The following is a 27,114-nucleotide window of genomic DNA, read 5'->3' as shown; positions in this document are numbered from 1 at the left end:
CGCGTAATGCTGCGTACTAAATAAAAAAAAATATCATTCATAATTTAAATCTAATGTGTCTATAAAATATATTGTATACTTATCAACAAGTAGGTGCATTTTATTCGTTTTAAAATAAGATTATTAAATATTACGCAATAATGTACAATTTTTTTTTCGAATTAAATACTCATTTATAAACCTGTAGAATGACATGAAAGAATTAAAACGTATAATGATATATACTGATAAAATATTATCATATAAATTCCAACCCAATATACGGTTAGTAGTGTGTCTACAAGGAACGGCTGGCGTCGAACTGTCTGCAGAGGGCTGAATGTGACGCCGTGGTGTCTAACGAGATTGTAGCGGTGTCGTTTAAATTTGATACATTACAGCGCTTGAAACATGCAACATGCGTGTCGGCATACATGTACACTGTACAGGTAAGACTTAGTCACATACACATGGTATACTTACCTAATAGATAGTTACTGCTTATTGTTGGTAACTTTATCATATGTCCTACTGAGTAGAATTATAGATATCAGAGTAAGCACCTATTTTTATTGGTGTTCACTGACGGCGCACCACTGACAGATGATAGGTGAGACAGAAGTTAGGTCACTTACTCGTAGTTCATGATGGTGAATTCATAGGTCAAGTTGTCATGGTGTATTGTTAACAAAAAGGTTTCTGATATCGATTACTGGGGGGAAAAGGGATTGTTAGTAATGGAGACTAGAATCCCATTGCCGCGAGGAGGTCGACCTGGTTGGATATATTGCTAATATATCCAACCAGGTCGACCTCCTCGCGGTTCCCCTGAAACTATCATGATTAATTCCTGATGAATTCATCATGATGGGCTAACTGGCCTGTTTTATCCTCATCGATCACCCTTCAATGGTGCCACGCCAGCGTATTCCATTAGCGTAGGCGGGGTTACCACTGCATTTTCTCTAATTACATAGTGATTTACTCATCTGGGGAAGAGAAGGGATTGTTCGTAATGCGAACCCATTGCTAGCAATATACCCTGTCACGTCGACCTCCAAGTGGCCTCCCTGTAAACCACCGTGCTGAATTCCAGGTGTATTCATCACGATGGGCCTGCCTTATCATTCTCACCTATCATCTCTTACTGGTGTCCCATCTGAGTATATTGTCAGAGCAGGCGAGGTTACCATTCCATTATCATACATTAAAATATATACATATAGTTATCTATCTATAGGTATTTTACTTTGAAGCGAAAATACTTGAGGCTCTGTGTACTTATATTAATGCTCGCCCGGGCTAGAAATGACGCATGTGTGTCAGTATATTTAAATGACAGCTTAGATCAGCGCCTTACTGTCCGACTCGACCCACCGAAACTGCGTAGAGATGTTGCATCTCTGTGCATTTTCTACTGAATTTATCATGGGGAGTGAAATGAAAAACTGTTCGGATTGACCTGCTGCTAATTTTCATCACCGTACAATCCGCCACAAACTAAAGATCCATCCCAACTATCTGGATGAGTAGCGGTTCTCTACCGTGTGTTTTTTAAGGCACTTTCTTCCACGCACAACCACTCTTCAAAATCAATTTCCAGCAGCAGTATTTCCAAACTGATACAGCAAAATAACCTTTAAGAAAAGAGCATATTCCTTTTTAAAAGGCCGGTAGCACATCTACGATGGGTAATCAAACCGGGGTGGTCACTTACCATCAGGTGAGCCGCATGCTCGTTTACCCCTTGTGTTATAAAAAAAAAAGATTTTAAATTTTTATTTCTAAATCTGATAAGTGTAGTTACCTACTCTGTAGTATTTAAATGTTAAAAATCATAAAATTAATATGTAATATTTCAAAAGATATGTGTTAACTCTACTCAATGTCTTATCAACAACTTAGTACGCAAGTTTATATTATTGCCAGCTTCCGTTCCTACTGTCCTTTATAGATAATTCATACAAAAACTGTATGGTCTATGGTTATCTTATAAATTTTATAAATGTGTAAGCAGTGTAATTTTGTAAATATCTGTATATGTCAGTTATTTAATCATGCCACGCTTTAACGAGTAAACGGATTCGAATGCAATTTTTTTTTACAAAAGTGAACCTTACTTATTATACTGGTTTAATAACACGTAGACCTTTTTATAATTCACGCGAGAAAGGCCCCGAGAAACAGTTTTTTTTTATTGGTAATAATGGAATGGTAACCCCACCCGCGCTATCGGTATACACCGGCGAGGTACCAGTGAAGGATGAAGCAGATCAGTTAGCCCATCGTGACGAATTCAACAAGAATTGTTCACGATGATTTCCAGGGGAACCACGTGGAGGTCGATCTAATAGGGCATATTGCTAGCAATGGGGCTGTCAAATTTTATTGCTAACAATCCCTTTCCCCGAAAAATAGTTAGTAGGTATTAATTTATTTTGTTTCCTTAAAAAAAAACAGCGTTTTCCGTGGTGATAAAATTACTATGAATGAATGAATGAATGAATGAATGAACGGTTTATTTTCTCTTCACAAAAGGTGGAATAAAGTAACAACATGAGGTACAATTTGAAATGAAGACCAGTTTTGTGAGAGACTGGTGCTTGCGGTAGGTTTAGAAGAACCTGTGTTACAAGTCACCAGAATGTAACTATGTGATCAACAAGAGCAAACGAACATAAAATATCAATTGCAAAATAATTATGAAAATAAATTCCAAATTGGCCAAAACGATGTGGTGTTTTCCTATAGCTACATAAAAAAAATATGATTGATTGAAAAAAATAGGAGGAAACAAAAAAAAATACAGAACTTTCTCTTTTTTAAATGTTTGTAAAGGTATATAATGATGCTCACGATCTATATAGTCTTTTAAAATTTATTTGTTGTTAAAAATTTTATAAGAAATTATTTTTTTATCTTCCTCGGGAAATTTGAGTACGTACATTGAGTACGTAGCGCCAAAAGTTCTAAACTAGGTACTTACATAAATTATTATTCATTCAAAATCGAGTTTTGGCACTGGATGTTAGTGAATATTATATTATCCGTGACTAGGTAATATATTTTTGTCCTAGTGATGAGTCTTAATAACATAAGATACTTTATGGTCTGATATAACAATGGGTTTTATTTTTTATTTAGTATACAAACGAGTACATTACACCAGTGTTATTTGGGCAACATTTTCTATTATAAGAATAATAAATTTAATATGCAACTGATGCATTCGTGTATGTCGTCACGTGTAGGTATTTTGCATTTAGTTGCATTTGCAGATGTCTGCTTTACGATATTTATGATGTTCCACCGGACGACTGTGATGGTCCATAAAGCTGAAGTTGTAGGCACACCGGCTATGATGTCAAGGATATTTTTGGCACAAACGTCGAGATGATGTTCAGTATGTTATGAACCATGGTTCATGGATAGTTAAACACATATTTATGAGGATCTGTGTTGATAAAAACATTAAGAAGCACGCCGAGCAAGACCACAAATGTGTTGTGGTATATACATGCCCTTCATGGCATTGTGGGAATTCCCTATACAAAATTTAATAAACACAAATATAATCAATGTATGTAGGTATATTTTTTTTTTATAAAGTATATAGTCAGCTCTAATATTTGTTACTTTTATTCCCTTAAAGTTATCTATTATAAATTAGGTAAGTATAATGAAATGGTCAAGTAAGAGTAACTATTTGTTGTAATAGATATTTTATCCAATAGTCGTTTTAATTTTAAAATACATATAAATTACGAAAAGCCTAAGACAAAATATAATTTATATAATGTGGTAGGTGGTTCCCTCGCCAAAATATAAATACCTAGTTGTTTGACCTTCATTTGACTATAAATAAAAATTGGATGAGTACTTAACATACGTATACCTTTATTTTAAAATGGCATTTTGTGTATTTAAATCGTAGTACAGAAAAAAATAACTATACAAACAAGTACTAATATTTATATAGTTATTCTTTACTTTAACAATATAAAGTAAAAGTACGTACCTTCCAATAAGTAGGTAAGTTTCCCGTAAGTAAGCAATACAAAATAACACAGCTCTTTGTGAAAGAAAATAGTTATGGAACAAAAAACATACTTATTTTTATAAACAGCTTATCAAGAAAACAGGTAACAGTACCTTTGGAACAACTATCATAAAATATTCTCTTGCCGTAGTTTTATTATCTATCTACCTGTGTGAACAAAAGGGTATTAAGTCGGATGGGGTTCTTTAAGTTTGTTTCCTCAGTGCAAACAGAAAATAATTAACCGCGGTGTCTGTTTGACTCTTCCTGAAATTCCCGTTTGTAGTTTTACCGCCTTGACTCAATTTAGTTTACTTTGAAGTCATTGCTCAAAGATATAGTCGTCGACTGATGCAGTCAACTTTCCAGTGAATCCAAAGACATCAATTATCCACTTGTGTAAATACAATGGTTTTTTTTTTTTGTTGTTTTGTATTTAATATTTACATACGTCACTGTTACTATTATGCATTATATTTGCTTGTTTGTCATTCTAAGTTGTATCTAATATCCTCCTGTTATAACAAGATATATTTCCTTATAACTATGAAGATAAAAATAAGGGGCAAATTGCTCGCATTTATTCTTAATTTTAAATTATCTTAATTTAAAGTTCTTTTTAAAGTTTTATAAGAGAAAGAAATTGTATGAGTTTGTTTTTTATACTATTATTATATTATAGGTACTTTTCTTGAGATAACAACAACTTTTAACTAAAATCTTTCATAATGCAATTTGTTTAATATTTCAAGGTAAAACTAAAAACGTTTGTCCTGACTGTTTATCAACACACAGCTAAAACTTGTTTTATGAATTTGTTGTATTATGAATGTCTGGATGTCTGAAAGTCTAAAAAACTGAAATTTGGAACATAGGTTCATTATCTAAGCTTCCGCTAAGAAAGGACTTTTGACAAAGAGAAATGACGATATCACGCGTGCAAAGCAACAGTTAACATCTGGTATTATAAAAAATTAAATTTGTATTTCACAAAAAAAAAAATGGCTGGTTATTTTGATTTAAAAACTAAGTTACTGAATTGATTTTAATAAAAATTCTATGGAACCAATCTGTAAGCATATCCTTTCAGATAAAAAAAATATTTTTTAAATTGGTTTACAACTGACTGAGTTATGAGGTAACAAAGAAAAAATACAACTGAATTCATAGAACCTCCTTCTTTTGAAGTTGGTTAAAAATTGATCAACATCAATGAAGTGGTTTACAAAAAGTCAAAATATGTATTTAGTCTAATGTGAATGGGACAATATTATTATATGGTAATAAATGTTACGTCGCCTGCAGTTGTTTTATCACCAGCGAATGGAATCGTTGTTATCATAATTTTAAATTAATGTTATAATATTAATTTATCATTTGTTCCATAAAGTGATTTTTACCCACATGATTAATACCTATTTGTCTTTGACTGCGTGAATTTTTTTACGATATCACGGTTCAAAAATTTTTACTCTTCAATAGTGATTGTATAGTGTATACACACAATGGTCTCACAAGCTTGGTAAACCAAACTAAAATAGCAATATTAAAAGAGGAACAAATAAATATACAGATTTTGGATGCATACTTACTTGTCAGTAAGGATTGGTTTGGATGGATTAAAATCTAAGGGATGGATATAATCTATAAAGAAAATTGCTCTTTTTTCGTAAGTTTTTATATTTAGAAAAATAAATCTCATCCAAGAACACCTGAACTCCTATTATATAATTATTCTTAATGAGTATATTCAATTATTTTTAAAAAAGAAGAGGTTTTTTTATTTGACTATATTGTTTGGGCTTATGTTGTTACGCATTGTTTTCGTAAATTACAGATTAGCTAATTTTAATGATTCTTTTTGTAATCGACAGGGTGAGTATACTTATTTCAGTGTTCATTTCATACTTATCTTGTATTTGCCTAATATAAGATACTAGTCATTCGTCAATGGATAGATAAATTATGTCACGAATAATAACAAAATTAGTACATAAATTACATATTTATTAACTTTATTTTTAGATATATATTATATTTTGTGACAGATCCTTGCAATAATAAAATAAATAATCTTTGAAGTTTCTCTGAGGGCGGTAATTTCTAAATAAATCAACTTGACGTCATTGTGGGTAGTACATAAATAGCTTACAGGTCATAAGACAGACGACGTGGCGGCGGCAGGCGCACATCACACCACGCCACGCCACGCCACATGGTCGCTGGTGCAGAAGGATGACGCGTATGTATAGTAAAGCCACCTATGGCACGCACGATGGCCAGCTCGGGCTGGGACGCGCGTCCGCCGCGCATCTTGGCGCCAACGTCGACGTTCGCGTGTTATTTCCGACGCCATTACTCACATCAGCTTCGACTAATTATAATAGCTCCCAGCCCGCTTTACTCACATCTACTACCCTCTCATCTGAACTGCTCTGCTCAAATAAGTTCTTATGTAACTCTAGTATTCTATAATTTAAAATGTTCTTTTTGTTTTGAATACTAGAAACTGTCTATTCTGAATTCTGCTAACAGATGTTAGTAAATTTCCATTGATTCTATTTTTAAACACGTTTACTTGGCGTGACAAAAAATGAGACAGAATAGGTACTTCTCATCAATAAAATTTCATTACCCTAATATCTTATGATATGGAATTTATTTACCAGCAGACAATGGGCTGATTCCAGTCCTCTTATGATGCTTGTAGTCATCATTAATTATAAATGTCAGCCAGCTGTTTCTATTAATTGATATAGTTCAATGCTGATAAAAGTCATTCGGCGAGATCAGAGAGATGTCGGCGCCGTTGTAACGTTTGTGTAAACATTACTGCGCACCGAGGTATCAGCGCGCCCCCTGACACCGGCCCCGATGCAGATAACAGCGTAGTGTGATAGCAAGGCAAACAACCGGGACGCTAACGATGCTGGACTTAATTAAACTAACTAGTTGATGAACATTAATTTATCATAATAAAAATATAACAGAATTTGTACCTTTATTAAAACTTGTAAATATCCACTGCAAAAAAATCAGTAATGTCAAGATCACTTTACTGTTTGCCGTTGATCTCAAAATTTTTAAAAACGCAGTAGTAAAAATGTACTTATTTGAAATAGTCTGTTTCAAATCTAACTTGTAAAGCAGTAATTTAACGAGTAATTTAAAGCAAGCTCTGGACTGGAAGGTTGTGAAACACAATACTATTATGACAAAGTACAAAAATAAAATTCTTATAGGTATTTCTTGTTCACAATAATGCTCTCTTTAATTACCTATAGTATAATGATGTCTACTATCTAGTCATTATACTTTAGCTATAATAGCTCAAAGACTGATTGTAAAATATAGAGCTAAACCAGGTAATTATTATTTTATAATACTAAGAAAGAATATTTCAATGAAGAAACTCTTTATCTGGTAATGTACGACAAATTATATAATATGTTTATTGTCCACTGCTTGGCTACAACCACAAAACTCTTTGTATTGAAACGCATCCCGTACCTGCTTAAATACAGGTAAATGGTTGTCGGCACAGAATACAGATAGAGATGGACGATGCAATGAAAGCTAAGCGGGTGTGCTCTTGTTACACCTTCTTGAAAAATTAAATACCATTTGTAATAATGTTTTTGTCAATTCTCTAGACTTTTTGAGCAGGTTCCAAATAGAAGAGAGAATCAATTCGTTTGTATTTTTTGGTAGTCGTAACACAGTATCATTGCCAATTTAAATAATTCTGTTTTATAAATAAATATATATAATAACAGTAACCAAAAATCTGTTACAGTAAAAAAAAAATTTGATCTCATATTAGTTTTGTGATAATTTAAAACACGGTTTTTATTAACTAAAGGACAGTTGTACCGTATGACTTAAATATGTATATTTTTATACAATTTTACAAAAGGGCAATATAATTACGAAATTCATTCTTTAATTTAAATTAATTCATCATTGCTAAAGTGAGAGGGCATCTACAATGTTAACTATATTCCACATGTAATATATTCTGCACTAAATTGATAAGGCGCATGATACATAACTACTTAATTTAGACGTAAGTATCTAATAAGCTCATAAGCAGGCAGAGATATAGTTTTTTTATGCAACCTAGAATGACAAATAAATTGACGGCCCACCCGATGAAAAGTGGTAATCGTTATTTATTAATAATCATAATAATATTAATATTATTAATTAATAATAATAATTATTAATTAATATTTATTTATTTTATTTTCATGTACACTGAACAAACTTTTCACTTAATATCATTCATTAGATACAATCTCTTTTGAAGATTAATAATACCATAGACATAATAGTATATCGTATCGAATCTGTAATTTCATTGCCATATCTCACTCACTGAAACAGACAATTATTTTACGGCAGAAATACGAATGGGACAGAGGTACCTAAGTGTTCGCGGGAGGAAGCTCCTCTGAAACATCACTGTGCATGCCCATTCTGGTTCTAAAGTGTAAGGATGAAGTCTTTGCCGATGGCGAGCGGTGCGATAATGAAAGTTATTATGTCGAAGCAGTCTCGCATTCAATTAAGGGCTTTGATACCACCTGTTAGTCTGGAATCGTCAACAGTTCTCATAGAACGCCACTAAATCAAATTAACAGGACTAAGTTGGTATCTAGGAGCTTCCTCCCACAAATACTCCATATGAGGTCGGACTTATATAATAGCACTCTCTTTCTTGATAGTAGTGTGTGAATGTTGCCATAATGAATCTTAAATTCATAAGATTATGCATTTTACTCGTAGAGTTAAGACTTTACCTGCTAAAAATCTTTAATTGTCGTTGTCTAACATCGATTTGTGTATTTCTTTGAAAAATTAATCGATTTTTTTGTTTTCTTTTCTTTGTTTGTTTCCAAAGTTTGAAAGAGAAAAAATTAGTGGTTAAGTCGCCTTTTGTACTTCTATTTATGTTATTTTCATTTGTTGTAATTTAAATTTACTGACAGTTTGTTTTGTTTTTGTTCATAATGGTGTACTAATTTTTTATCAAATTAATTATTAAATATTAACATAGGCATTTTAATATCTATTTAGCTTTGTCATGTCGTTCGATAGTTAAGATAATACTAATTTCATTTGGAGATTGTTTTTGTGATAAATTCAGCAAAACTATGTAAATTTTTTGTTAAGTTGTACTGAAGCTGTCTAACAAAGTAATTCAAGATTTCGTAGCTAAATTGTAGATAAATTGAAATGCATGTTTTTTATAATACAGGTATTTTAAATTTTATTAAAAATATTATATGAATTTATCGTTGCTAAAGCTACGTCCGTTGAGCCATAAGGTTTTCGTCTCATTAACCTTGGCGGCGTTCCACCTTAGCGACAAGGGTCACCGTGCCCACTTTTTAAATCTTTTTCATGAACGACAACCGACCGTGACGTGAACACAATGCCAACGAAAGTAAGATGACTCTTCTTATCGTTGAGCATTTACATTTAGCGCACTTATTACATTCCCACTGCTATTTCGTGCCAAGATAATAATAATGCTTGTAGCAAAAATAGTCTCGCACCTATCAGTGCACAAGGCAGCATTAGCCATTATGCACGTCATAATTCAGTTCATATTAAATATATGTATTGCATAATAATATCACAGAATACTTTGTAAGGAGTTAACGACAAGCGAATGAGTCATTTTTTTATTTTTATATTTATGTTTGCTTTTATTTGCGGCTTCACCTGTGTTATGAAAAATGTTGATTGGCCGGGATTAATTGTACTCTTTTCCTTTTCCATCTCAAACAGTACGTGTGTGCCAAAATTTTATGAAGATTGGTTAACACGTTAAGAAGGTGGATAGCTAGTAACAGTTTATATAGGAAAAAAAGTAGGTTCTGACGTTTTATTAGACAGTTTTACGAATTTTTCTTTTCTCAAAAACATTATTCAAACTTTAATAAAAAAATAAAATAAAAAAAATGTTGCAGAATTGGTTCAATCACTGTCGAATTTTGTTTTTAATAACATATTTAGTGAATAATTTTATTCAATAAGAGAGGTTAGCTGTGTCTGAGACTTCGTTTTAATTAGGATAACTGTGTTCTTTTTCATGATAAATTCTGTGTCTATAAATGCTAACTTTATTATTTTTAAATACCTTTTACGATTGAAGGTGACAAATATATAAATTTATTTAAATTTTTGTAATATTTGCTAGTACACTTTGTTAGACCATATAATAATTAGACCATATAATAAGTAGGTATGATGGTAGGTAGGTATGTAAGTATGTTACAATATAAGTGACATACATACTTTAAGAGAAGCAGCTGCTACCTAGTATACCTACGCTTCTTTGTTGTTATAAAATCTCTTTTAGCTGTAATTCTTGTTGTTGTTCCAAGTCTTTTGAATCTTTTTGAGTGGGCCATCATCATATCAGCCGTTAACTGTCCACTGCTGAACAATAGACTTTTCTCTTAAAGGGTATGTTGCCATACTTGGAACGCTAGTTCGCAACTGACGTTAGGCTTTGCTGATATTTTAAGAGGGATGCTGCTGTTCTTCGATGATTAAGTTTTAAATGAATTTTGAGTAGGAAGGTACTTATATATAAAAATATATATTCAAACTAGAATTTAAAAGAATTATGAGTTTGCTCTGTAAAAAAAACATTAATTTCTAAAGATATAGTCTATAGTTTATTACTAAGAGGATTTCTGTATATAGAGATGAGGTGGAAATGTGCACGGTTTCATTATTAAGAGCGACGACCGCCACCACCACTATGACGTATGGGTGTGCCTAAATACTGTTGGAGCCAATGAAAACACAGATCGCACTACTGAAAGTACCGAAATACATATTGTTGCGACTAAATTAAACACACTAAAAAACATTTATGATATTCCGTACCAAATAAATGTATTGTGTTTGTTCGGGCCAATTATAATAATTCCTGTAACGCTTTTTAAATCGTTGACGTAATAATATTTATAAATTGTGGTTACAACGATTTTGCCTGTTGACCTCGCGATAAACTTCTGTTGACATTGTTTCTCACGAATACACGGACCACCCGGGAGAACCGCTTATGCTTATACCTAATCAACGTCATAAATATCAGTGCGCAATAGGATCATCCTCAACGTGACAGGATAAGCTGTGATAAACCTTACACACTACTTACCGACTACGATCTATTTGATTTTAGTAATCTTTTTTTTTCTAGAAAAGTTATTAGACACACGAGTATGTTTATCTATTTAAGATTCTGTGGCTATATGCGGTAAAAGTCATGATCCTGACAAAATAAAGACATTAAAATTAGAGCGGTCAATGCTTACATTGGGACTTTACGATATGTTTATTTCTTATCAATAGTTGCAGCTCATTAAAGTTGATGACCCACATTTTGAAACAAAGAGTGAGTCAATATTGTCATTGTGGAAATATGCAGCAGCACTTACATTTATAGCTATTATATTATGTGTTTACGTTTAATATCTATTTATGAATCTATTTAAGGTACTAATCATTAAATATTTAATATTTAACAAACTTGCAATTATTTAATATTTAACAAAACTAAATTATTTTTTACAACCACGAAAACAAAGTTTGTTCTCGTTGTTGTAAAAAATAATTTATATACCTAGGTGGTTCCTAAAAATATGATTGTTGTGATTTTTAAACACTGTCATTATTGAGGTAGGGAATTTATTCATATACTTATTTGTACTGTAAGAATTTATCCTTATGTTTATTACATAAAATTCACAGAGTACCTACTTGATTTCATATAATGGAATATCTAGACACTGAAATAGGTATACCTAAAAACTACTTGCTTGCTCGCTTTAAGTATCTCATGATTCTCTTGATCAGTTTTTATATTGGTATCATGATAACGATACAAATAGATAGACAAGCATCAGTTTTAAAACCAATTTAATTTGGGTTCCATTGATTTTACTAAGCATCTCTCATTTTCCGCGAAAAAATTATTAGATGTACAGATAGATTTCTTGATTTTATCTTTACTTGATCTACTGTGCAGGTATAGGTACTAGGTATAAGTGTATACCTAACCTACTATTACCTACCAACTAAGTTTAATGACAGCGTTACTATTATTAAGTTGCCTAGTTCAAATTACAATTATTAAAACAGTATGTTGTGTATAGTCTAAGTTATAAGAATTAAATATCAAAATTTTATCTCTATCTACTAAAACCCAAAAAGCAATTACTAAACTGGTTGGTTTAGATAGTTGGGTGCGCCAAGCAATTTGTTGAGAGATGCGGTTAGCGCGGGGTAGAGGAGGTCAATCGACATGGGACCGGGGCTCAGCGACAAGTTGTCTGGCAGGGCCGGCGCCCGAGCTCAGTAGCTCCCCCGTCCCGCCAGATTATTACGGGCTTGACGCCACCGCCTCTGCCGGCCTGTGGCCCCCCTCCCCCACTCTTTGACGCACCGCTTCGCGCCGCCGCGTTGCCATTGCGCCCGCGCGTCTCTTTCTCAGAAAATGATACCACTGACACACACATGCACGCTTTTCGCGGTAACACAAGCTCGACATCCAACCTAATGATGCCAACCAGTATCTTTGACAGAAGAGTTTAATTTATGATGCGTAGGTAGGTATATTATTATATGTTTTGACTTAAAGTTTTACAAATAACTGTTATGCTATTTACTAAGTATGCACATTTAATATTTTAAAGCCCATCAAATTGACACTTGTCAAGTAAATTTACCTACCTACTATAATCAAACAACGTTATATTATTACACTAAAGAATATATATATAATACATATAGTAGTAATACTAAAGAAACACTTCGTCATCTATTATTTTCCATCTTTATTTTTATTCTTTTTATACCTAATTGGCCATTAGCCCACTGTTGTGTAGTTTAGTTTAGAATATTAGCTCTGGCATATGGGTTACTTAAATCCACTTATATTGTCTCTATATAGACACCTCGAACAATAATATCAATGAGTGACACTCATAAGAATTGTTCAAGTTATGACAGCCTATGTGTGATACTGGATAATGAACATTTTTCTTTATGTATTTTTGTACCGTCTGTACGGGGATTTCTAAGAATTATGCGCTGTTATGCCTTCATTACCCTTTTAACACTGTAAATACCTCTCGCCATAGAGCTGGACATCACCCACATCATGTTCTTTTCTACTCGTAGAATTTGTTCCCTTCTGCAGTTTTTCCCTTAAAATATAATACATATGTGACATTTTAAAAATCTTTCTTACAAACATTTAAGAGGCCCTCAACTCTCCTCGTATTAAAGTGTTCTTGGGCTACGGTAGTCGTTTCTTATTAGGTGGACCGTGTACTCGTTTACTTCTTTAACAATAACCAACAACACTCGAATTCGTCAATTTACCAAATTCGTTTTATTTTTTAGATATAGCGAAGTCATTAAAAATAAAAAGGGACTTTAATATATTGTAAATAAAGGGACTTATTTTAATATTGTATTATTTTTATTGTATTGACGAATTAATTTGTAATAATTGATAGTGATGTCAAATATTACAAATTTTATTCTATTACTTAAGTTCTTATGACTCAAATAATATCAATTAATGTGTTATCTTTGTATAATCAATTAGTTTAAAAAGGTCACAAGACTTTTCAGTGGCATTTTGTGATCTGATGTCGATAATTTTTACAGAACACTTCATTATCTAAGTAGGTAAAGTGACATAGATATTAGATACGTACAACATAGAAGTAAATTGTATTATGCTAATCGAAGCATTATAATGATGAAGAACAAAACAATGATGAGATATAAATCATACAGTACATAAAGGGCTAATAAAAGGAATTAAATTAACTAACGTAGGTAGATTACACAATAAAAGGGATTATTTCATATAAATATTGATTGCTAAATTTTCTTAACATAATTCAACTTCCGATATGACTCAATTCAAGTAATGTTAAAACCGATTTGCAGTGGTATGCCATAGCAAGGTTTCTTGATATCAGCCACGCGGTGGTTGATAGGTGATACATTTTACTCACGTCGCACGTCGACTCGTTCGTATCCTTGCGTTCAGTGCGTCCGTGATTCAATCGAACTGATACGTTTGCATCGTGTGGGTAATCATCAACACAAAGGAAATGAGCGCCGGTGGATGGGCGCGGGTGCGGATCGTGAACATATCACACAAGCAGCCAGTTTACAGTTGTATTGGTGTTAACACACATGAGTAGAACTTCAAATGGTTACGAGGTAAACATCCATGATGCGAGTGTGCGTAGATAATTTATCGGCGAGCGCCGTTCGGTCGTTGTGACTTGGCCAGTGAGGTGGGTCGCACTTTATATGGAGAGCTGTCTAATCCACCGTATAAATTACCAGTGGCCCTAAGTTTCTCCTGAATGACTAATGAATGGAAAGAATTGACTCAATAACACATTGTGTACAAGCTTTCTAAAAGATATTTAGGAAAAGTATCTAAATAAGTAAAAGGAAGGATTTCTATGTTTGGAAACAATTTAGTATGATTTGAATTATCTATTGTAAATTGTAAAATAAAAGTAAACTTATTTTTTCTATGTACAATATATAAAATTACAAAACAGTATTATAAACGGTCATATACAATTTACTAACTCTATATAGGTGAATCTACTGGCTATATATAGATAGCTGAGAATGTAATAAAATTATTATCAATGCTCTACATTGCAATTTGTACTGTTAAATGGAAATAAATAATACATTTTTTTTTATGTAAAAGGGCAGCAGGTAAGTTGATATGTAATAAATTAATAATACGGGCCTGGTTGGCAACCGGTCATGCAAGGCAAGTGTAAAGAAAGTGGCGCCTGCGTCGGCTGCGCAGTGCGTCGTACGTTAGCCGCTAGCTGCGCAGCTGTCACAAGAGCATGGATGGCGCCACTTGCCACATTCATGTCACTTCGCAGCTTGGCCACAGAATAGGTATATAGATATTCTGTGGCTTGGCTGCGTAGGTAAGTATTACTGCTTTGCCATAATATGAACGAGGAAGTTTATACTAGCGATGCGCGATACCGAATGATTTTGTTATTTGAATAATTAGTAATTTATAATTTTATAATACGACTAATAAATTAGTAATATACTAATTTCTGTATTCGAGTGATTTTACTAATTAGTAGCTAATTACAACAAAGTTCTTTTTCTGAATCTGTTTACTAAGTCTATTCCACAGTCTGTCTGTCCATTACTGCTACATCACCACCTTAGTACAAACGACAGTAAAAAATAAAAACGCCAACTTAGTTATTGGTTTGCTATCTTATTGGGCTAATAATATATACTTAGTCATCTTTATAAAAAATCTTATTGTAGGTTTAAAGTGCTCTTTAACTAAAATGTCAAATAACACTATTTTTACGCGTTTAACGAGCGTTGTGAACAAATACTCAAAAAAATAGAAAATTATGTAACTGAAATATGGTCCTGCACGGTTGCCCGTATGCAAAAATTTAAATTACTTATTGAGCTACAGAGAGAGAGCGATTTTTGGATTTTCTTTGCGTGACAAAAACCGAAATGAGGATATCTGCAAAAGAACCGACCGATAAAACCCGAAGGATAAACAAACTGAAGTGGCAATAGCAGGTCACATAGTTCAAAATATCGAAAATCAATGGGGAAGAAAGGTTCTTGAGTGGCGATCTAGTACGAGCAAACGCAATGCAGAACAATTGCACTAGATGGAGCAATTATCTCAAGTGCATTGCAGGAAAATCAGTGAATGCAGGTGACTCAGGACCGTTCCATATTGTTCCGATTGCCATAGCAATCTATGGGAGAGGCCTATGTTCAGCAGTAAATAAATAATGGCATGATGACGATAATGAACTAAAATAGGTTTATTGAAGGATTTACGTTATTATGTTGCAAACTTGTCAAATTCTACAGTAACATTTAATTGTTAAAAATGTTATGTATTTTTTTTATAAATTGAAATTAGAAACATAATAACTGCTACTTTCAGTCCACTCTTCATCAGGTGGACTGTTAACTCGTTTGCCATTATAAGTAAGTAAAAAAGACACCGTTTGTCGTATCACCTCACTTTCAGGGCACTTCCCTTGATAATAAGTCGAGTCTGGGGATTCTTGGCGTCGATATATCTAGCGACGTTCAGTTTTGCGGTCATCTGGAGGAAAAAGCTAAGATAGCTTCCAAAAAGTTGGGGGTGCTCAATAGGGTGAGACGGTATTTCACGCCAGAAAACCGCCTGAAACTGTATAAAGCTCAAGTGAGGCCACACATGGAATACTGTTCTCACCTGTGGGCAGGAGCGCCACAGTACCAACTCCTTCCGTTAGACCGCATTCAAAGTCGGGCAGCTCGAATTGTTGACGATCGGCGTCTTACTGTCCGGCTCGACCCACTGAAACTGCGTAGAGATGTTGCATCTCTGTGCATCTTCTACCGAATTTATCATGGGGAGTGCTCTGAAGAATTGTTCGGATTGATACCTGCTGCAGATTTTCACCATCGTACAACCCGCCATAAACTAAAATTTCATCCCAACCATCTGGACGAGTGGCGGTCCTCCACCGTGCGTTTTTCAAGGCACTTTCTTCCACGCACAACCACTCTTTGGAATCAACTTCCAGCAGCAGTATTTCCGAACCGATACGACAACATAACCTTCAAGAAAAGAGCATATTCCTTTTTAAAAGGCCGGCAGCACACCTGCAATGCCGTAGGTGTTGTGGGTGACCATGGGCGGCGGTAGTCACTTACCATCAGGTGAGCCGCATGCTCGTTTGCCCCCTGTGTTGTAAAAAAAAAAAAAAAAAAAGTTGAATAAGATAAATTAAAAATTAAAAAAAATAAGAAATTTTTACAGAAACACTTTTTAAATGAAATTAATAACAAATTGAAAACTTCATTTAATTAATCTATTTTTTATTTGCACAAGATAAGTACTATTGGTTTGTTTAAATTTTCATTAGTTTCTAATGTTTATTGATACAGACTATGATACTACATAGTGCCCCGAGTGATAGTAAAACACTCGCGGCTTGGAAATCCACCATTAAACAGAAATATATTAATTCGATGTCTGTTCGAACTCTACATTGTACAATCATGAGTCATTGATATCTAGTTATTTTATCAAAGCGTATCAACGTAACAATAGTTAAAGTTTACATTCTTGAAGGTATATTGAGTTCAGAGACTCGCAGTCAGCGAACCATTGAGGGTCGTACAACCGCTCATGTTACATAAGTAATGCTACCACTACATATATACTACAGATACAGGAGACTAATGAGGGCAATACAAAATTATTTTTCATATTACGCTTATAATGTGAAATAATTAAATCATGACAAAAAGTAACAATCCGTTATTGGCTGTATTTATATGAGACTTAACATGTCGGTTATTTTGTAAGAGAGCTTTGGATTTTTGTATAAAATAAAAATAAAGTTTTTTTAATCTCACTTCTACTGCTTCGTAGATAAAGAACTCCTACAGTTAACCCTTCTTTGCATGATTTTTTTATTGGTGAAATAAATCAAGGTGATATAATACATGTTCAAATTAAAAAAAAAAAAAAATTTACACCTGTTTTTTTCTGCAGTGGACATTAAAAAGATATCCAGACACGATCACTTTAAAGTGAACTTGTTCTTTTATATAATTTTTGGGCATTCAATGTTATGATGGAAATTTCCACCAGTATGCAAAGAAGAGTTAAGCTGAAAAAAAAACTCAGGAGTGATAGTGAGATATACACAGTGGTATAGAATCATATGTGCTCTACATATATTATTGTCAGGGCCGTGCCTGGGTATATGGCCGCCTGCGTGCCAGTCTGTATGGCCGCCCCCAGGATAACATTAAAAAAAACTACTTTAATTTTTAATGTTTATTATTATACACAGGGCATCAAACCGGGAAAAAAATCAGTTTTTGGTTAACCGAAATCGGCCCAGTAAACAACTTGTAACGATTTGGCCGCCTCTTAATTTCGGCCGCCTGCGTGCGGTGCACGCAATGAACGCCCGTCAGGCACGGCCCTGATTATTGTAACAAATGAAGTATATAAATATTTTATATATCATAAAGTACTATTTAATTTTGCCCCTTCTTAAAACATTCGGCTCCATACAATAGTCACAAAACACACTTATAATATCGACAAACAGATATCTTCCGTTCTTTTATTTAGATATTTTTTTAATTGGTTAATATGGAATAGTGCGCCTGCGTTAACGGTATACGCTGACGGGGCACCAGTTAGAGATGATAGGTGAGGATGAAAGCTGGTCATTAGGCCATTGTGATGAATTCCACAATAATTAACTACAATGGTTTTCAGGGAGAACCGCGTGGAGGTCGACTTGATAGAGTATATTGCTGACAATGTACCTGTTAGACTCCATTACTAATAATTCCTTTCCCTTAAAGATATTATTTAAATATTAGGTAGATGGAGTTAGTATTAGATGTAACTAAATATAAGAATGGAACAGACCTATTGCTACTATTCGATACTTGTATATTTGATATTAGTTAGTATATATGCAATGCGTTGTAATTCTGTTTTGTATGAAAGTTTACTTAAACAGATACTTATCCATCTTCAATCTAGATATCATTTACACTTTTTTATTATTATATTTTAATATGCAAGTAGGTACTTAATGAATTTATTTTTCGCCAAATTTACCTACAAAACTAATAGTACGACAATTACATGGTTGTAGTTAACTAGTCACAGAGAAAAGGATAAGGCCCTACTGTTTGGTGAACGTCAAGGTGAACAGGCAAACCACCGCCACGCAGCGCCAGCGAGTCTGGTGGGCCCGCGACTCCCCGCGTGCCTCACCGCCGGCCACCGTCCGCCTGCCCGCCGCCTCGCTGGCTCGGCCTCGCCTCATATTCGTAACATACCCACTAGACATGCTGCCCACGCACGCTGTAGGCACGATAGGCCTACGTGCCTATACTTCGTTCTTTTCACAATCAAATCTACGCAGTACGCTACGCACTATACACCATATCCTATTTTGTGGATAGTAATATTTAATTGCAATATACATTTAGAACAATTGATACAAATAAAAACCCAAGAATTAGACTCTCATAAAAAAGACACTTAAAACTCTTGAGCTTGAGTTCACATATTGAAAAATAAATAGGTATGTATTTATGTTACTTATAGGATCTTCAAAAGTCCTTTTAAGATCTTACTACCTTGTGTATCTATCTAAATGAGATCCCGGATTCGAACCTTAGTTGCATCAGTTTAAGAAACTTCCGAAATGGCTCGGGTTTTGGCCTTTCCTGGGTTGTGTATACAGATGCTCGTGGTTGGGTTTCTCACATAGGGTTTTTAAGTTTGAGAATTATGTAATTGATGTATTTGAAAATTTTATAAGTACATGTAGAGCAGGTTCCTATACATATTTGAAAAATATTCAATTAGGATATTTCCATAGAATAATTGGTCAAATTTCCTACAACATTTTAGAAATAATATACATTAATTATCTATGGTAACATACACACAAAAATACTGTCGAGTTGGGTACCTCCACTAAATTGAAAATTTATCATGATTATGAGAAGATTATCAATTTAAAAATAGAGCAGACTACAAACATACAAAATATGGCAAATATTTAAATTTTTAGTATTTTATGTTCTTATTTCTTGTAGAGTTCCTAACCCGGTTAATAAAAAAGACAAAGTTGCCAATTACGCATTATGTATTATTATTGTCTTTTGTTAGATACAATAACATGTAGATAGTTTTATCGGCAAGTTGTTCAGCAACTAAAATAGCAATTAAAGGACTTCGTACAGAAGGTTATCGGCACCTTGTAGGTCAGGGGGTGTTACGATAATTAACATACAGAACTACAACGGTAAGCAACACAGACATTGATAGGATAGGATAGAGATCTATTTCTAAACTACCTATCTGTATGTACGACATAGACTGGATAAGATAGACATTTTTATCCTAGGTTTATGCTGCTTCATGTAAGGTACTTGAACAGAAGTTCCTGCTATGAAAACTATGCCTTGAAAACCTACAGAATATTATTGTCAAATGCCTTAGTCTTTAAACCTTTTGAAAATATGTAAACTCTAAATGAGATTGTATTTTCGTGTATGATAATTGTCTAAAAAGAGATAAGCTATTTTTAGCGTATTTTAAGGTAAAAAATTTATACACTACGCTGCAATAAATCTAGTTGCGATATCTATTTAAATTTGTATCTACGGTGAGTAGTTATTTACTTGTCAGTTTACCATATACCTAACGTGACTCATCAATGTTCGTGTTACCGAACACGTTTCGCATCACATCATCCACAATCATCCATCCACAAAACACAAGCGTTAACCACGGCGCCAACTTTAGGCATTGCAATTTTATATATTCCTATACCGCAATTGTTAGGCTTATTGTGTTTCTCAGTAGACTTACCTAGATTTTTTTATTAATCATAATAACATGTTGTCGTTATTGTGTAAGATAAAATAAATATATATTTAAACGGTTTTATTATCTTTAACGACCTTGGTAGTCTAGCGGCTTAACACACCACTTTATCTTCCGATGGTTGCGGGTTTGAGCCCCGCACAATACATATGTACCTATTCATGATAATTTGTATTCATACGTATGTCTGTCAATATTGGTCTAGATGATTTCTATGTATAGTTGCAAATTGCTGCAAATTGAAATGGATTAAAATTATATCTAGAAATGAATATATAATAATAATATAATATATATGAAGTAAGTATATTAGGATATGCAAAATTATTCATAAAATTTTCCGGTAATGTAATTTCATTACGAATTTCATACAAGCATTTAATTGAAATGATAAGATTGTCAATGCGTTGGTAAAACTTTCATAAACCAATATCATGCACGTTAGTATATTGACATCGTGGATTTTACCAATTATATGTAAGTGTAATAATAACTATAATAATGTTTTGAAATTTATTCAAGGAAAATTAGAAGGTTTGTTTAAGAAACAATTATCTATGAAACATGTATCTATGAATGTAAAAGGAGAGTGAACATTTAAAGGGTTGATTTTAAAAATAGGTAACTACCTAATAGTATGATTTAGATTCGACCAAGATTAAAAATATAGTAAAAAAATGAAAGTTTATTTGGATGAAATTTAGTATATAGACTAGATATATAATTTAAATTAATACCTTAGGTACTCACCTGGAAACAAAACTATGGAATACAACTAGTAAACAGATAGTAATATCATGTTTTGTGTGTGGTACGATGCGTAATGAGCACTGAATTATAATATCTTATACGGATGTACTTATATATCTAAATTCATAATATTACACTTAGGTATATTTTAATTTTACTTTTTTTTTAATAAACTCACGTGTAAAATAACAATTTTTATTTTACATTTATCTTGTAGATTTAAGTAATGCATACAAAAATAATAATGGTAATGGAGAAATAGAATACAAAAGAAATCCAGCACCTGATGGTCATAGGTTAGTATTATTTGATACTCAATTAATATCATAGTAAAGTACTTTCCCATATATGACATATTACCATTACTATATAGTAGGTATTTATTTAAAGGCGGACTAAATGAAAATTCTTTTACCCGGATATAGTGACTGATATCGCATACGAGAATCTTTTGTCAGTCTAATATTTAACCACTAGTATTTACTGTTATTTGAAAAAACTGATTACCTATTGCGATGATTCTTTCAATGTTTGCATTTTGATGATTTGGTATGCTTAACGACTTGCGTGCATGATAAAGCGTTATGCACACACATATAAAAGTAGGTGCTGTTTAGATTCAAGTATTGATATAATCATTTAAGCTATTGTCCATTGCTAAACACAGGTCTCTCGAATAGACAGTAATTAGGGACAGTACAGATACTGAGCCACCTAAAGCCATTGATTCCCTGCAACGCATTAGAGATCATCATTCCATTTGAGGGGGTGATACTATACTGCGTATGTTTCTATGGAGTCGACACTTGAAAATCTTTTTTCCTCATTGGATATTGGTCCTTCGAGCTGGCCCGTTACAACTCAGCTTACGTATATTTTTGGGTAATTAGTTTGTTTCTTCTGTAGACATTCCTAATTAGTATTTATCACACGAAGAAATTTTATTTTAGTGTTCAGAATTATATATTAAAAAAAAAAGTTGTAAAGGGGTTGCGTTGCACCTTATTCATTCGCCTGTTAAAGCGGTATATCTCCGTATTATTATTAATTATATAATTAATATTAAGTATGAATGCTATTGATTTGGATTGATGTAAATATTTTTGAGTCATTTTTATTACAATTAATAAAATATTTTTAGCTAGCCAAGGAGGTCTAAAAATTTTACGATATTTTAAATGGGCATCCTATTGCTATATATCTTATAAAAAGGCTCAATGTGCACATTTTAAACCGGTCTTTATTTTTCTTTATGACTCGTCGTTTTTTAATTATGATAGATAATGTAAATAAATAAAATTCAATTCGCGGTTTACCGTTTTTATGGTACCCTATTAAAATATTACAAAGGGATTTCTAGGATACGATTATCTGTTCGTCTGTCTGTTACGATGCTGTATCTCAGCAACAACTTATGTTATTAATGTAAAATGGTTTTGGATATCAATGACTCACACATATTCCAAAGAAACCGATTACAATTTTTCTTTACATGAGTGTCGAAAAGGATTCGGTATTTAAAAGTTCAACATGAGTCTAACAGTACAAGTGGAGGCCATATGAAAAGACTATTTGCACTTTCTTAACTCGTTTATGTCTTTTTATGGTGCATAATTTTCGACTTATTATAGAAAATGTAAAAAAGATCCCATTATTCCCAGTTTTGGTAATACCTGCCCGAGAATACGGCGGTATGTAAACGATGACTTATATGTTGTATTTGAGTGTAGGCATAAACATAAAAACTTTTTTTATTGTCAGTTTGTTTAATTATATAAGTATGTACTTATATATACCTTTACCCAACAGATGCGGTGTATGTCCCACATATTTCCAAAAAATATGTGCATTTAACTTTAAGAATAACAGTACACACATATTCGATAATCACTGCATTATGGACCTTTACAATTGCATAGAGGGAGCTGGTGAGTGCGATTATATTATATAAAATCGAGAAATTGAAAAGATATTTAAATTGTCTGTGTATAAGATTAGACGATTAATTATGATAATACCTTTAATCCCGACATCAACTATATGTGTAGTTTAGATGTATATATATATATATAATATGACGCTGAAACATGCTAAAATTAAACATTTTAAATATAATAATCTCTCAATATACTTTGAAATATAAAAAAAACTTTCAGAATTCATTCCAATGAATTATGAACAATGTTTATACTTCGGCAACTTTGCGTATGTGCACGGTTACAAGTATGAAGACGAAGACTACGAAGGGGATCACATTATTGTAAAAGGATCGAAGAAAAATCCCGATTTTGTTAGATAACATCTACTGATCGAAGGCAGTGGTAGTGAGCTGGAAATAATAAAAACATTTGCAATAATAATTTTGTAATTAATATAGTATGGAATAAATATAACTGACAATTGATATATAATATTATATAATTTCGTTACAATTGCATGAGCAGAAAACTGAAACTAATATTATTTTCACTGGTTTCAGTTACGTATTACACTTTTTTCCTGTATATTAGAAATAGGTACCTATCATAAATTATAAAAGACAACAATTTTAAATGAGTTTTTTTTTTTAACTCATATATACTTTAAGACGGACAAGAGACAAGGATATCTTTAACACTACGCGGCCTGTGATGGTTCTAAAATGGTCACTTTGGTGATTCGAGACAGGATTCTAAAAAAAATATAAACAGAAATGGCAGTTGGGATGCATTTCAGAATTGTTAGGAATAAATTTTGGTAGAAAAATAAAATTTTGATAAATAAAATAATTGTAATAATAGATAAATAAAGTTGTAATAAGCGATCCATTTAGCGAAATCGTAATTAGGAATGTAGTTAGTAAAATCCTATAATGATTCACCAAAATGACAATAACTAAATTAGTTCCCAAATAGTACTGTAGATCTTACTAATGTCTTATTAATAAATTTCGTACACATTATAATTCTGATGTAGTTGTTGCTCGATATTTCTAAGAAAGCTATATTCTATTTTTCATTTTCTGTGATGCTAACTTACAAAATTCTGCAATTTTGTGATTTCATTGTATTGAACTTAAGTCCACAGTAACTACAGATAACATTACTAGATTAAAAATCACAGTAGCACGTAAAATAAATACAAAGTTCATTTATAAAATTTCACTTCGACAACTGAGGCTGTCTTCGCACAAGTCTCTGAAGTACAAAGTAAAGTGTGCTAAGACAGTCTAAGTGAGAAACATTGGCTATGTGACGGACATGTGGCCCAGCCGCTTGTAGTCAATCTTGTCAAGGTGTACGAGAGGTCTCAGTTGGTCAGCAAATGCACGCATGTCTTCAGCAATAGCATCTTGGCCTTGTGGTGCTAGGACCTAGAAAATAAATAGTATCTAAAGTAATAAATTAATCTTCTACAGTTATGTTGGTAGTTCCCTTAATTTTCTCAATGTTTTTTGTACTGTAATTGGGTCCAAAATGAAACATCTGTTTTCTTGAAACATTACATAAATCAACATATTAAAGTGATCAGGGGGTCTATCATGAAAAAAATTCCGAATTTTCGAACTTAATTTCCTATTCATATTAAAATTGAACCAGTAAATGGAGCTTAAAATTTCATTTGTCACAAATCCTACCACAAAGTACAAGAGAACAATATTTTAACATTTTTAAACAGTATTATATAATTTCAACATCAAATTTTTGTTTAATTTAGCTCCGAAATTTCGGAAAACATTTTATGGTAAGTAGTAATTCATATGTTTTGTGTGCTTCATGCAAATCATTATATATATACAATTGTATTCTACTATAACAGACATATCAAAAAAACAAAGTTTGTGCAGGATCTAAAAGTAGGTTTTGGTGTCATTATGTCATATCATAATATATATGTTATATATACATCATATTACATCAGCCATAAACCATTCACTGCTGAACATAGGCCTCCCCAATAAGGGGGGTTTTGTCAGTAGATGTCACACTTGGCAGGTTAACCAACCACAGTTAGGCTTTGGTGATGTTTTAAGAGGGATGCTGCCCATTGCTTGACCATTAACTAACCTCTTATGACATCATGTGAAAGGAAGGGAAATACAAATATAAAAATACATACAGATAGTTCTACTAAGTAGCTCTGCGATATTGGTTCTGGTGTCATTGAACTTTGTGAGATCTTGAAAACTTTAGCAACAGTGATTTTCATACGGCCTTTTCTAAACATATAACCTGTAACGAATAATGATTATAATATTATTATGAATAGATTGTTACATGTAATAGAAAAATTCAATAATATCTTTACATGTAATTTATATCAAAATAATTTACCTTTAACACTATATTCAAATTCAATTCGACAACCCAGCTCATTGAGAAACTCTAGCAGCATACCATTACAGGCAATGTCAAGACTGGACCTCACAACAGTAGGCCGGTTCTTGTCTCCAAGGTCAGGCTGCCCAATGTATCGGAGCTGATATGGCATGTCACGTACATCAAGTGCTTTACGTACTCTCAACATTAAAGGTGCAGCCTGTAATAAAAAAATTATGGAAAATATAATAAGTTATAATTTATTTTATAAAGTATTTTGAGTTCTTTCTTTACTTTGTGCTATCGACTGGAAAATTAGGTGTGGCATATGTATGTGTTATTTTTTAAAATAATAAAACAAATGTAAAAATAGTTATTTATTTGAGAATTAAATTATTAATACAGTACTTGTTGTGATGTCTCAAAACCTTTTATACTGTATTTGTTAATAAACTGTTTTCGACATTAAGATGTACATCATGTATATGAAATGGTAACTAGCTTCACTATTGATATACACCAGCAGGGTACCAGTGAGTGAAGATATGTAAGGATGAAGTGAGTCCAGTTGGCTCAATATGTCAAATTTTATGAGTGATTTTTTTATAGTAAATTTTTACATGTCAGTAGAAACTGGGTTTAAGATGTTATTGTTAACCCTTTCTTCTCTCAATTAGTGGTTACATAATTATACATACAGGTACAAAGATCAATGAGAAAGGACAAGTAATGTTGTAATGTTTAGTAAAATATGATAATATTCAGATGGGCCATTTAAAAGAAAAAATATAATTTCTTGATGACAAAAACTGAAATCTTTTTGTTAGATATTTATATTTTATAGCATTAAGATAAATGTTGAATCTTGCAGAATAAAATTATTTAAAAATTATTAATATTACCTGTTGATTAGGATCTCGTAGACTAAAACAAACTTCTTGGTCATTAAACGTTTCAGGGCCAGCATCAACATTATCGCAAAGGCCGCGTAACCTATGAAGTAATACTTCTACAGCAGAATCTAAGACAGATCCCTAAAATCAAAAATTTAATCATTAGCTGGTATAATAATTTCGATTATACTGACATTAACAATTATATATATATAATGAATAAATTTCTTACCTGCAGTAAATATTCCTGATTAGGAATGATATTGGCTTTTAGTGCTTGAGATAAGCTGTCTGTAGCTGTAATGGGAGCTGCGTTTGCAGCAGACATTGTTTTGCTTTTGATAGAAAAATAACGAAAGTAGAAAAGTTGCTATAACTTCTAATTATATAGTTGGATTAAAGTTCACAACGTTTATGATTATACAAATATAATTTACAACATAATACACTGAATAAAGCTATAATTTATGTATACTATGACGAACGAAGTAAGATCATTTTATTCACTTATGAAAATATTGTATGTAATAAAATACAATGTTTGTGATCAAGAAATAAAGAAAAAGCAAGAATAAATATTTAAATATGTTAATCAAGAGTCGCCACTTCTCTTATATTAACAAAATTGCAATGTTAGTCTGTGCA

General features: G+C 32.6%; 2 protein-coding genes across 4 annotated transcripts; one reads left to right on the top strand and one right to left on the bottom strand.

Moving 5' to 3' along the window:
• The first annotated feature begins 286 nt into the window (after nt 1-286).
• LOC113522798 (uncharacterized) lies at nt 287-23,854 on the top strand. 3 transcript variants are annotated; one of them, XM_052901755.1, is made up of 5 exons: nt 326-429; nt 566-589; nt 21,496-21,574; nt 23,088-23,206; nt 23,435-23,854. In XM_052901755.1, exons 2-5 carry the CDS (start codon nt 583-585, stop codon nt 23,575-23,577), a joined length of 348 nt encoding a protein of 115 aa, XP_052757715.1. In that variant the 5' UTR covers nt 326-429; nt 566-582; the 3' UTR covers nt 23,578-23,854. The 3 variants fall into 3 exon arrangements, with proteins under 3 accessions (XP_052757716.1, XP_052757715.1, XP_026764414.3); XM_052901756.1 differs by lacking the exon at nt 21,496-21,574 and having other exon boundaries at nt 287-429; XM_026908613.3 differs by lacking the exons at nt 326-429; nt 566-589 and adding an exon at nt 20,942-21,005.
• On the bottom strand, nt 23,626-27,114 carry LOC113522797 (mediator of RNA polymerase II transcription subunit 18). Its single transcript, XM_026908612.3, has 5 exons — nt 26,702-27,114; nt 26,479-26,610; nt 25,592-25,796; nt 25,377-25,489; nt 23,626-24,630 (listed from the first exon to the last, which is right to left on the bottom strand). Exons 1-5 carry the CDS (start codon nt 26,795-26,797, stop codon nt 24,505-24,507), a joined length of 672 nt encoding a protein of 223 aa, XP_026764413.1. The 5' UTR covers nt 26,798-27,114; the 3' UTR covers nt 23,626-24,504.

This window comes from Galleria mellonella, unplaced genomic scaffold (genome assembly GCF_026898425.1).
Source record: "Galleria mellonella isolate WM207_F2 unplaced genomic scaffold, CSIRO_AGI_GalMel_v1 utg797, whole genome shotgun sequence".
In the NCBI taxonomy this organism is placed as follows: domain Eukaryota; kingdom Metazoa; phylum Arthropoda; class Insecta; order Lepidoptera; family Pyralidae; genus Galleria; species Galleria mellonella.
The sequence above is the reverse complement of the archived record's forward strand: the minus strand, read 5'-3'. Positions and strand labels throughout refer to the sequence as shown.

What these genes read in the sequence shown, in the direction of transcription:
- LOC113522798 (XM_026908613.3), top strand. Translation starts at nt 20,963, where the DNA reads ATGCACGTTAGTATATTGACATCGTGGATTTTACCAATTATAT. An exon ending in GTGGATTTTACCAATTATAT is followed by an intron (nt 21,006 to 21,495) that starts GTAAGTGTAATA and finishes TTTATCTTGTAG; the next exon opens with ATTTAAGTAATGCATACAAA. An exon ending in CAATTGCATAGAGGGAGCTG is followed by an intron (nt 23,207 to 23,434) that starts GTGAGTGCGATT and finishes AAAAACTTTCAG; the next exon opens with AATTCATTCCAATGAATTAT.
- LOC113522797 (XM_026908612.3), bottom strand. Translation starts at nt 26,797, where the DNA reads ATGTCTGCTGCAAACGCAGCTCCCATTACAGCTACAGACAGCTTATCT. An exon ending in ATCAGGAATATTTACTGCAG is followed by an intron (nt 26,611 to 26,701) that starts GTAAGAAATTTA and finishes TTTTGATTTTAG; the next exon opens with GGATCTGTCTTAGATTCTGC. An exon ending in GCTACTTAGTAGAACTATCT is followed by an intron (nt 24,631 to 25,376) that starts GTATGTATTTTT and finishes TTTATTTTCTAG; the next exon opens with GTCCTAGCACCACAAGGCCA.